This window comes from Petaurus breviceps, unplaced genomic scaffold, assembly GCF_028583685.1.
Source record: "Petaurus breviceps papuanus isolate PSGF00001 unplaced genomic scaffold, PetGlider_PUasm1.0 79, whole genome shotgun sequence".
Taxonomy (NCBI): domain Eukaryota; kingdom Metazoa; phylum Chordata; class Mammalia; order Diprotodontia; family Petauridae; genus Petaurus; species Petaurus breviceps.
Window position 1 is genome coordinate 3,740,508 of NW_027186523.1, and position 11,654 is coordinate 3,752,161.

At 35.0% G+C, this 11,654-nt stretch overlaps 1 protein-coding gene across 5 annotated transcripts in view; it reads right to left on the reverse strand.

Annotated features, from left to right (window-relative positions):
• LOC138175790 (branched-chain-amino-acid aminotransferase, cytosolic-like) overlaps window positions 1-11,654 on the reverse strand; it is a 261,129-nt gene that overhangs the window by 17,327 nt on the left and 232,148 nt on the right. For all 5 annotated transcript variants that reach the window (XM_069106269.1, XM_069106271.1, XM_069106270.1 and 2 more), the window contains 2 exons: window positions 8,575-8,715; window positions 3,119-3,193 (listed from right to left, as the gene is read on the reverse strand). In XM_069106269.1, the coding sequence (XP_068962370.1) occupies window positions 3,119-3,193; window positions 8,575-8,715 (216 nt within the window). The remainder of the gene's footprint in view (window positions 1-3,118; window positions 3,194-8,574; window positions 8,716-11,654) is intronic.

The following is an 11,654-nucleotide window of genomic DNA, read 5'->3' on the forward strand; positions in this document are numbered from 1 at the left end:
TCGTGTCATTCCTGGTCCTGTCATATTCGAATGATCAAATGAGATAAAATATGTAAAGTATGTTGCAAGGCTTAAAACACTGTATAAATCCTGGTTATTATTATTATTCATTGGAATTTCAAAAATGTTTTCATAGATATTAGATTTTCAGTTTTGTTCTCCAAATGTCTAGTTATCTTGAAGAAAACAGGTATTCTTCCCACTGATGAGACTAGAGTGCACTAAAATTGGTGCATCTCAATATTTTAACCATGAACTGATTATTTCATAAATATTTCAAGATTTAAAATTTTAGTTTCAATAACTTTTTTGCTTGTTTTGGAAGTCTCTCTCAAAGAAACCTAGAATTAATGGAAGTAATACATAGAAATCTTTTGAGGAAAACTGTTTATTTTTTTAAAGTAAAGCATTATACTCAGTATAATTTGAACTTTCAAGCTATCTCAAAATCATTGTGAAGAAGTCTAATTCAGAATTTGTAGAAATTTTTTTGAAAACACTTAACTCTGGCAAACTCAGTCTTTTTTTTTTCTTCAAAGAATGGTACAAAGTACCTCTTGATACCTTTAAAGATACTGAAATTTTCCGGGTAACCCATGTGTAGGGATAGTTCCAGTGTCTTTTTTATTTCTCCAGGACAAAAGAAAAGGAACACTAGCAACATAATGAATGTTCCCTAAATATAATCCTTCAGTGTAATTTGGGTTAGATGTACACATAGGGAATTCTTCTCTTCAACAAATGTAATCAGAGTTTAGAGTGCTCTCTTCCTAGGAGGTATTTGTAGAATTCATCTAAGACACAGGAAAATATAATTACCTAAATGGGATTAAATGTTTAACCACAGGGATTCTTACTCATATACAGAAGGTTAAAGAGAAAGCCAAATTTGTGGTGGGGCAGGAATGTTTCCCCTGGGGCATACTGGCAGGGCTCTCTGAAGCTTTTACACAGTACTTTGTGGGGAACATCCATGTTTCCATGTAATGTTAGACAGATCAAATGCACCACATGGAGCAATTCTAGGCTTTTCTCTGAATGGATATTTAAATTATTTTTCTTGGAGAGAAATAGACAGCCTAGTGGCTTAGTGGCTTGGCTGACAGCACCAATTTGCCACTGTGCAAGAGAACAATTTCAAGACTCCTCTGGGTACTATGCCCACAGGCACAAAGGAAAAAAAGACCAAGGTCACAGTCTTAAATTCTAAATGAATAATCCTTTGCTATTCAAAACTCTGGAGTAAATAGTCTTTTTCATTCTTAATGCATGAACATCATTTAATATTTCATCAGTGTGGGGAACTTCTTATGCAGGTAGGTAACTCCTCCAGAATAGTCTTAAGAAAGTTGCCTTGGATGCTGAGATGTTAAGTGCCTTGTCCCTGGTTATGCAGGGAACACGTAGCAGAGGCAGATCTTGAACGCTGTTCTTTGGGGCTCCAAGTCCTGACCCCTATTAAGTATGTGTCTAATGCTATGTTTCTCTATGTTATATTATGTTATAGTATATATACATACATATATAGTCTATACATATATATATATATATAACTATGTTATACTATGTGTATATGTCTCTATGTTATACTATCTGTACCAAAATCCAATTTCTTTCAATATTAATTTCTCTATGAATAATTAGCTTTTATTATAAATAGCATGATAGTTCTAGCTGAACTTTAGCTAAAAAGAGAAATTCTTATTTCCTCTTACCAAAGGCACTATTGAATATATGGAGGTGAGGAAAAAAATGGTGTCATAGTACCTTCTTTCTTCCATTACCTTCTGTTTCTAAACTTTTCACTTATAAAAGCTTTAACCCTTGGGGTGGCTAGGTGGCGCAGTGAATAGAGCACTGGCCCTGGAGTCAGGAGGATCTGAGTTAAATCTGACTCAGACACTTAACACAAAAACTAGCCATATGACCTTGGGCAAGTCACTTAACCCCAATTGCCCTTCAAAAAAAAAAGCAAGTTTTAACCCTTCACTGAATTTTTTAACTACTTTAATTCATTTTCTATCTTTGCCCTTTCCTTTTTCAAAGGATTCTTTGACATTTTTCCCAATCACTTCTTTGTTATTATTTTAAGTCACAAATTAAAGACCCTCCAAATTAAAGACTCTTTAGGGTCATGTATCAGATGGTTCAAAAATACATATATTAAATTTGCTGCCCTAATAATTACCAACACAAAACTGGGTTTCCCAAAGAAGTTTTCAGTGGTTCTAATGGGAAATAGTGAGATCAGAGTTATGTATTCACCATAATGTGTTTTATCATTATCAAGAAATAATATTTGTAAAAAGTGCTTAGAACAATGCCTAATAAAAAGTAGACATTATATATGCATATTCCCTCCCTCCCCCTTTTTGATGCAGTCAGATAACCAGTCAGTCAATAAGCATTTTAATATTTAATTTGCTGAGTACTAGGCACTGTGCTAAATTCTGAGGATAAAAAGGAAGACATAGACATATCACATTCGGGAATTTTTACACAATTGTTTACTGATTGTTTTTTATATTTTCATTCTGGACCATGGATTTCATTGGTATAGGGAACTCCCATTAATTAAACTCACTCTACTAACAGAGATCAGCAACTACTGAGCAATATATCATCTGAGAAAATCAGTCAATCAACTTATTAACATATTTATGATCTGCCAGACATCGTGGTAAGCACTGAAAATACAAAAGCAAAAATATGGTCCCTTCCCTCAAGGAGCTCCCACTGTAAGAGGGGAAAGAACATGCATACTACTATGTACCGGGGGCACTGAGAGGCTAATTGATTTGTCCACAGTCACTTGGTTTCCCCATCATTAGTATTTCCTCCCCCAAATTAACTGTTATTCATTTAGCATATATTCTCTATTTACTTCTCAGTTATCAGTGTGCCTATTTTCTCCTCCATCACATACTAGTAAGCTCCTTGAAAAGGAAAAAAATGTTTCATTTCTGTCTTTGTAGTTTCAGTGTTTAATGCAATGTCTGGCACATAGTAAGAACTTAATAAATATTTCCTAGCTTAAAATTAATTTCAGTTTTCTAAGTACTTATATTTAGTTCTAATCACTGATTGAATTTAGTAGATATAGTAAATAAACACTTACCTGGATGTCAGTAAGTTGATTTAAAACACGGGTGGTAAGCTTAGAACCATTCTCCATAGTTGGAACATGAATATTCTAAGAAAGAAGAGGAAGAGGTACTTTAAAGAAATTCATGTGTACTGTGGAAATTGCAAGACTGAGAACAAAGCTAGCTAAATCTAGGAAATAAGAAAAATTGCCACACCTCTTATGGAAAACATGTGTTCTGTAAGCCTCCATGAAACCTAAATTTATTTTATGATATTTAAGTTTTATTAATCTTTTTTCCCCCAACAAATCCTAGTATAATGGATAGAGTGCTGGCCCTGGAGTCAAGAAGATGTGAGTTCAGATCCTGCCTCAGATACTTAGTAGCTGTGTGACCCCCGGGTAAGCTACTTAACATATGTCTGCTTCAGTTTCCTCATCTGTAAAATGAAATTATACCACTTACCTCACATAGTTGTTTTGATGATCATGTGAAATATTTGTAAAGTTCTTTACAAATCTTAAAGTAATAGATAAATGCTAACTGTTGTTACTATTGTTATTTCTCAATATATCCCCACCCTACAGACTAACCCCCATTGAGCTCTTGTTTATAACCAAGAAAAAGTTCAGCAAAACCAACTTACTAAACAACCTATTCCCTTCCCCCACTTCATCTTTCTTCCACTTTATATTCATTTTTTCATGTATTAGATATGTATCATTTCCCTTAGTCTCCTAACCTAGATCAAATTTAACATTTTCAAATTGAATCCCCAGAGGGTGATTATGTGTGCTCTAGGTGCAGTCTATGGCACAACTCTTCTAAAATTTAGCTCACAAATCACCACTGGGGTGCTTCCCCTTACCAGTCAGCCAATAGACACAATTAGCTTTCAGCAGAGGCATTTACTAAATGGCATAGTAATAACAGTGGCTTTAAAAAAAAAAAAACCATTCCCCCAGAAATACTCTCCCACAAATACACACAGCACAGAGAATGGATGCAAACTTTTTTTAAAAATTTATTTATTTTGCTTTTTTTTGATGGGGGGAGGGAAGGGCAATTGGGGTTAAGTGACTTGTAAAAGGTCACACGGCTAGTTTTTTTTGTGTTAAGTGTCTGAGGCCACATTTGAACTCAGATCCTCCTGATTCCAGGGCCAGTGCTCTATTCACTGCACCACCTAGCTGCCGCAGAATGGATGCAAACTTAAGAATACAGTGGCAGTGAGGCACATGTGAAGGAAATATGTGCCAAGGAAATTCACAACTCTGGAACTGAAGGGCCTGGAAGTCCTTTTTCTAATGCAGTCATCTCTGCAGTCCAACTCTACTCTTGACTCCATTTCTGCTGCCAGAGGATCACATTCTTTGAAGTCATTTCTTCCTCCCTCAGATGACTATGTTTTGTATCCTTTTCTTTCTGGAGAGTCTCTGCCTACTGCGAGAGATGTAGTGTCTTTTGTGAGTTAAATATCTTCATTCCAAAGTGACATGATGCTTCTAAGGGTCAGAGTTCCTCTTCCACTGCTGATTTGAATTGGCAAACTCCTGAACTTCTGGATTGCTTAGGTATTTTATAAAGGTCCAAGGGATAATATAAATTCTCTTAGCTAATTATCAGATGTTTCCTGTGTGGTATTAGTTGCCTTCATCATCTTCTCAAATTGATTAAGGAATTTCTTCATACATTGTAGGGTTGTAGCAAGATTCATTAATACCTCCTTCATATATATGTATTTATATGCATGAAGATTCTATCTCTAGTTAGAAAATAAACTCCTTGAGGTTTTTCATTTTTTGACTTTGTATCCTCAATACATAGCATAGTGTCTGACACATACCAAACACTTAACAAATGTCTGTTGATTGACTGATTGATTGGCTATGTATTATAGTGTAGATGTTATTCTGATCTCATAGTGCCCCCAGCTCTCTAAGGACAGAAGATAAGTGGGTTTCTTGGTTTCTTTGTCTCTTCTCTAAGTCAAAAACTGGATATTGAAATTAAACTGAGTGTGAAAGGTTTTTAAGATTAAGGACTCTTTATACTGTCATTATTGTGTATTTTATTCTCCTTATATCATTGTGTCATTCATACTGTCTTCCCATTTTTCTTCAAATTCTTCAAGATGATATTCTTACAGCATAATATTACATTCCATTCACATACTCTAATTTATTTAGCCATTACCCATTTTATATTCATCTAATTTACATCACTTTTTGATATGACAAAAAAGTGCTATTGCAAATATTTTTAGCCTCCCTGACCTCTTTATGGTATATTCTCTGTAGTAGAATTTCTGGATGTTAACAAGTAGGGAGTTGAGTTAGACCATTGAATAGTTAAAAAACAAACTACTGAGCATCTGCATGAATCAGTAGGGAACATCGCCCAGGGAGACGACTGAGGCTCAGTCATGATCACTACATACAGACGGGAATCATATAAAAGAAAGGATCCTATCCAGAAGCATATAAGAGATATCTTATTCCCTCCCTTATCCCATCTCTCACTAGATCTATTCTCTACTTTGGTCCTGTCCCTTTTCAAAAGTATGTGCTTCCAACTTCCCTCCCCCCCAGTCTACCCTCCCTTCCATCAACCCCCCCTCATCCTCTCTCTCCTGTAGAGTAAGATATCCTATATAGTGTGTATGTCATTCCCTCCCTGAGCCAAATTCAATGAGTATAAGGTTGACCCATTCCCTTATGCTTTCCTGTTCTTCCCCTCCATTGTACCCATTTTCCCTTGCCTCTTCTATATGAGATAGTTTGCCCCATTATGTCTCTCCCCATCTCCTCTCATTAGATCCCTCTCTCACTTCTTTTATTTTAAGCAATTGGGGTTAAGTAACTTGCTCAAGGTTACACAGCCAGTTATTTCTGTGTGTGGTGTTAAGTATCTGAGCCCTGATTTGATCCCCCAGGTCATCCCGACACTGGAGCCGGTGCTCTTACTCGCTGAGCCACCTGGCTGCCCCTCCTCCCTCACTTCTTAATTTCACCTTTTAAGCATCATCCCTTCCTATTAAATTGGTCCTGTGCCCTCTATCTATGTATACCTGTAAATATATATATATACACACATTGACATATGTAATCATACGCCTATATACCCTCTGATAAAGACTATATATATATATATATACACACACACACACACACACACACACACACACATATTCCCTTCAACTATTTTCATACTGAGAAAAGTTTTATCAGTTACAATGATCATTTTTCCATGTAGGAATGTAAATAGTTCAACTTTGATAAGTTCCTTATGATTTCTTTTCCCTATTTACCTTCTCATGCTTCTCTTGCTTCTTGTATCTGAATGTCAAATTTTCTATTCAACTCTGGTTTTTTCTTCAAGAATACTTGAAAGTCCTCTATTCCACTGAATGACCATATTTTCCCCTGAAACATGATACTCAGTTTTTCTGGGTAGGTGATTCTTGGTTTTAATCCCAGCTCCTTTGACTTCTGGAATATCATTGATCCCTCAGTGTGGAAGCTTCCAGATCCTGTGTTATCCTGATTGTGTTTCTACAATATTCAAATAGTTTTTTCCTGGCTGTTTGTAATATTCTCTCCTTGATCTAGGAATTCCAGAACCTGGCTATAATATTCCTAGGATTTTTCTTTTTGGGATCTTTTTTAGGAGGTGATTGGTGGATTCTTTCAACCTCTATTTTGCCTTCTGGTTCTAAAACATTAGGGCAGTTTTCCTTGAGAATTTCTTGGAGGATGATTTCTAGGTTCTTTCTTTGATCATGGCTTTCAGGTAGTCCAATCATTTTTAAATTATCTCTCCTGGATCTATTTTCCAGGTCAGTGGTTTTTCCCATGAGATATTTCATATTACCTTCTATTCTTTCATTTGTTTGAATCTGTTTAACAGCATCTTGATTTCTCATCAAGTCACTTCCCTTTGCTCCATTCTAGATCTGAAGGAATGATTCTCCTCAGTGAGCTTTTGAGATTCTTTTTCCATCTGACAAATTCGGCTTTTTAAGATATTACTCTCCTCATTGCCTTTTGAGCCTCTTTTGCCATTTGATTTAGTCTGTTTTTTAAGGTGTTATTTTCCTCAGTCAGGCTGTTGACTCTCATTTCATTGTTCTGATACTCTTTCTCATTGTATTATGAGGTGAAATTGTCCATAATATTCCACCATAACATTTTACAAATAAACATATTCTAATAATTGGTGTCACAGGTCTCTGCTTGACAAAGAAATGAGGTTTTTGCTCACTGAGGAAATTTCTACACTCTTTTAGTCTCCTTCCGATGGTGATTTATTTACATGTTTTAAATCTCTTCAGGAAATGTTAACAGTCTGGTTGGTATTTTTCCTTATATAAACAGATAAAATTGAGTTTGATTAATATTATCAGTAATGTTTGAAAACAAAAAAGTATAGAATATCAAACAAAAAGGAAATAATATTTACTATATGATTAAATCTTATGATATACTAAAGACCTAAAGTATTAAGACTGTCAAAAATGAGAAATAAGAAAACATCACCTCAACAACCAGGAAAAGTTGTATTCAGTGTAAAAGCAAAGGAATTTAGATACAGTCAGTAAATTCAACCAATCCATCTCTCAAAGAGTAATGCCTGTATGACATCTAATTATAAATTTAACTGATATTAACCATGAAAACTGGGATGACATAAAGAAGGAATAAGAATGATAAGAAAAGTAGGCAAAAATAATGTGAAAGCAAGAGGAATTTATTATGAGCAGAATATGTCTTCCAATTAAATCTTCACATTTCTTTAAGAGGACTTATAAGCACATTGGGAATTTTACATTTGATGATAAAAACACATTTATTTAATACCTACCATGTGCTAAACACTAGGAATTACTAAATTTAGCAGTGGCCCAGCTTCTGACCTTATGGCACTTATAGCCTTGTAGGAATTTGGCCCCATACACAGAAACACAAATGCATTGCAGAATAATACACTTCTCTGTAAAATTGTCATTTAAGGAAAACCACATCATGCACATGAATCCCATACTGATTATTTGCAGTTTGTAATCTAGCAAAGTAACTTGGATAATGGAAGTCTTCCTTGCTTCTGAAGGCTGGAAACTTAAAGTCAATTACCTATAAAGTCTTCCTTATTGGATTGGTAGAAAATATGTAAAACTAGAAGTCTACTGGAATATCAAAAACACTCAAATCCCATACAACTTAACCAAAAGTAGTATACTTATTTGAGATCAGAAACTATTCACAATTATGTGTTCATAAAATAAATCACTTAGCAAGATGGTAGGAAGTAAACTGCTAATATGGCTCTATTTGAAAGAGACAAACAAACCAAAACCAAATTCCATGAAAATTTTAAAAAGATACCTTTTAAGCCATATCTAAATTGAACCATAACCCACACAAAGAAAATTAATAAAACCATAAGTGAACCTTGTGAAATAACAAAAATTAATAAATACTTTTCTTACCTCACCCTTGTATAGTACATCAGAAACCGGGCAAACAATGCAAGCCGTACCACAGCCAAACATCTCTTTTACTCTGTTTTCTTTCAGGGCAACGATTAAGTCATTCATAGTGAGGTACCTCTCAGTCACTTTAAATTCATCCTATCGAGGAGATTGAAAATAATACATTTTTCATCAGACATAAGATTGATAACCTAGCTTCTACCCATAAAAATTTTTTAAGCTCATATGTGAAAAGCAATCATTATTGCACATAACCTCACAAGTAAGCTGGGAAACATTTTTGTTTGGTTTCATTTTTTTTAACAAAGAAATTGTAGTTTAGAGATAGTAAGGAACTACTCTTAAGTAGTTCAGCTTCTAAATGGGATTATCAAGAGTCAGCTACATTGGCATGACCCTCTTTTTCTCAAAAAAAAATGAAAACTTATTAGATAGGTACTATAGCTATACTAGGTATTAGAAAGTATCTACCTTGCTATATTTAATACCTGCATTTTTTTCACATGTCAGTCATAAGCTCCTTTAAATTACTCTACTTACTGAGGACATAAAATATAACAAAATGCATTTTATCTCCATCACTGTAATTTCCTAAAGGCATTTTATCACAAAGGAAGATGATGGCTATGGCCAACAAGATAGAGGTCAATTTCTCTCACCTTCATGACTTTTCAAATTTCTCCAAAATAAGAATTATGTGCAAGAGACATAGAAAGTTATAGGATTATTTATAGCACATTTCCTGTTTCAAAAAATTATACATGATTTTTTAAGTCATCAAGAATTCTAATGAGATAATAAAGGAAGATGATTCTCACTGTATGCCACACAGCAAAGTTATATAAAATCTGAAGGCAACTTATTTGTGGTAGAGTGCATAGAGCATTATTCCTGGAGCCAGGAAAACCTGAGTTCAAATGTGGCCTTATAGACATTTACTAGCCATGTGACTCTGGGTGAGTCACTTAACTGATGTTTTCCTCAGTTTCTTCAACTGTAAAATGAGGGTAATAATAATATGAACCTCCCAGGGTGGTTGTGAGGATCAAATCAAATAATATTTATTTCTTTAAAAGGCATTTAACACAGGGAGGCTAGGTGATGTAGTGAATAGAGTACAGACCCTGGAGTCAAGAGGACCTGAGTTTAAATCCGGCCTCAGACACTCAACAGAAAAAACCAGCCATGTGACCTTGGGCAAGTCACAATCCCAATTGCCCTACTTTCCCCCCTCCAAAAAGCAAAAAAAAAAAAAAGCATTTAGCACATGAACTAGTAAATAGTAGGCACTATATAAATGCATATTCCCTTCCCTTTCCTCTTAATAAAGAATTATAATATTTATATTCCTGCCCCTCCTAACTCATTGATTTGGTTGTTTTTGACAACATTTTTAATATTCAGTTTCTATATTTTTGCCCCATTGTAAGCAGTGACAGACCTCACTGGCTATTGCCCATATATGCAGAGAGATTTGCTGAAAAGTTCAAAAACAAATAAGGAGAAATAGTTAAATATTTAATGTAGTTTCCTTTTTAATTCTTCACAATTTTATTGATTGTATCTCCTGCTAAGTAATTGTTTAAAAAAGAATTTTTTTTCCCACCAGATACTCTGGATTCCTGGGTACCAAAGAAGCAATCACCCTTTCTATAAAATATCAAAATAAGTAAAAAAAATTAAACCCAATAACATCATGAAGAGGAAAATAAGAAACTACAGCTTTTATGCTCAGGAAGGGAAATACATTATGTCACAGGTACATTAACAGAGCTGAATGAGAAAGAAGGGAAGGAGGGAAGGAAAAGTATGCCTGCCAATGAAATTATGCTTTATTTGTAAGTTTCAGTTTATCTCAGCCTGCAATTGTAATTATGTTTTTTTCCAACCATGAATTTACAACAGTCTTTATAAAAGGAAAGAAAAAAAAACACCACCAACCAAACCTGTCCAGAAAATCAGCCAAGCCAATTAAAAACAAGCTGAGTTCTGTGTTGTGGAAAATACACACATGCTGAACTGTCTTCCCTCTGCCCACCCTTATTTATCTTTGGACCATTTCCTCTGGCTGATGAGGGCTTGTAACCTGACCCCCCCCACCACCACCACCCCATACTCTTGGCATTCCATGTCTCCCTGTTTTAAAATAACTTTTAAAACAAATTATAGCTAAGGAGTAAAAAAAGCTTCCCCCATAATAGCCTACTTTTTATACTAGCAAATCATTAGGACTATAGAGATTTTCCACTTGCAACTTGTCATCAAACCTTCTGTACTTAGTTGATTTTTTTTAATACAGCACAAATTATCGAGTGTCAAAAACACATTTTTCCAACTCTAAACATATTTAGGACAGGGCAAGCTGTTTGAAATTATACCAACAGTTTGCAAATGTCATGGCCAACGTGCCAGCCAGCATGTGGCAGTTGGGTCTTGTCTACTTCAGGGGTTTGTAGAATTATTTATAGCACATTTCCTCCATTTCAAAAATCTCTGCCAGAGAAACTGTTAGCACTCTTCTAGAAAAAAAAATCTGTGTTTATAAACATGTTTCTTATTAACACTGCTTGACCACAGTATGGACAAAGCCTATCCATGTTCCTTGGAGACAATTTTACCATGAGTCAAAAGCTCCATTCAAATATCCTTGTCAGACAACCACTCCATTCAACATTTTTATCATGAGTTCCTCACAACACTGTTCCCAATACAAAATGGTTCAATCCATTCCCCGATATAGTACAAATGAACATTAGAGCTACCATAAACAATTTTGGATTTTTTGGATTTATTTTCTGGGACATTCTATTTTAAAATAAGGTTGGGGTAATGGGAATCCATTAGTAGTAAAACATATTATCAATTAGTTTATCAGTGAATATACTTTTTAAAATAACAACTAAGTGCATAGCTGACTTCTATTACCTTTCAGAAACAGGGAATATAGGGGCAGCTAGGTGGCGCAGTGCACTCTGGAATGCTGGCCCCAGAGTCAGAAGGACCTAAGGTCAGCTCTGGCTTCAGACACTTACACACACACACACACACACACACACACACACACACACACACACACA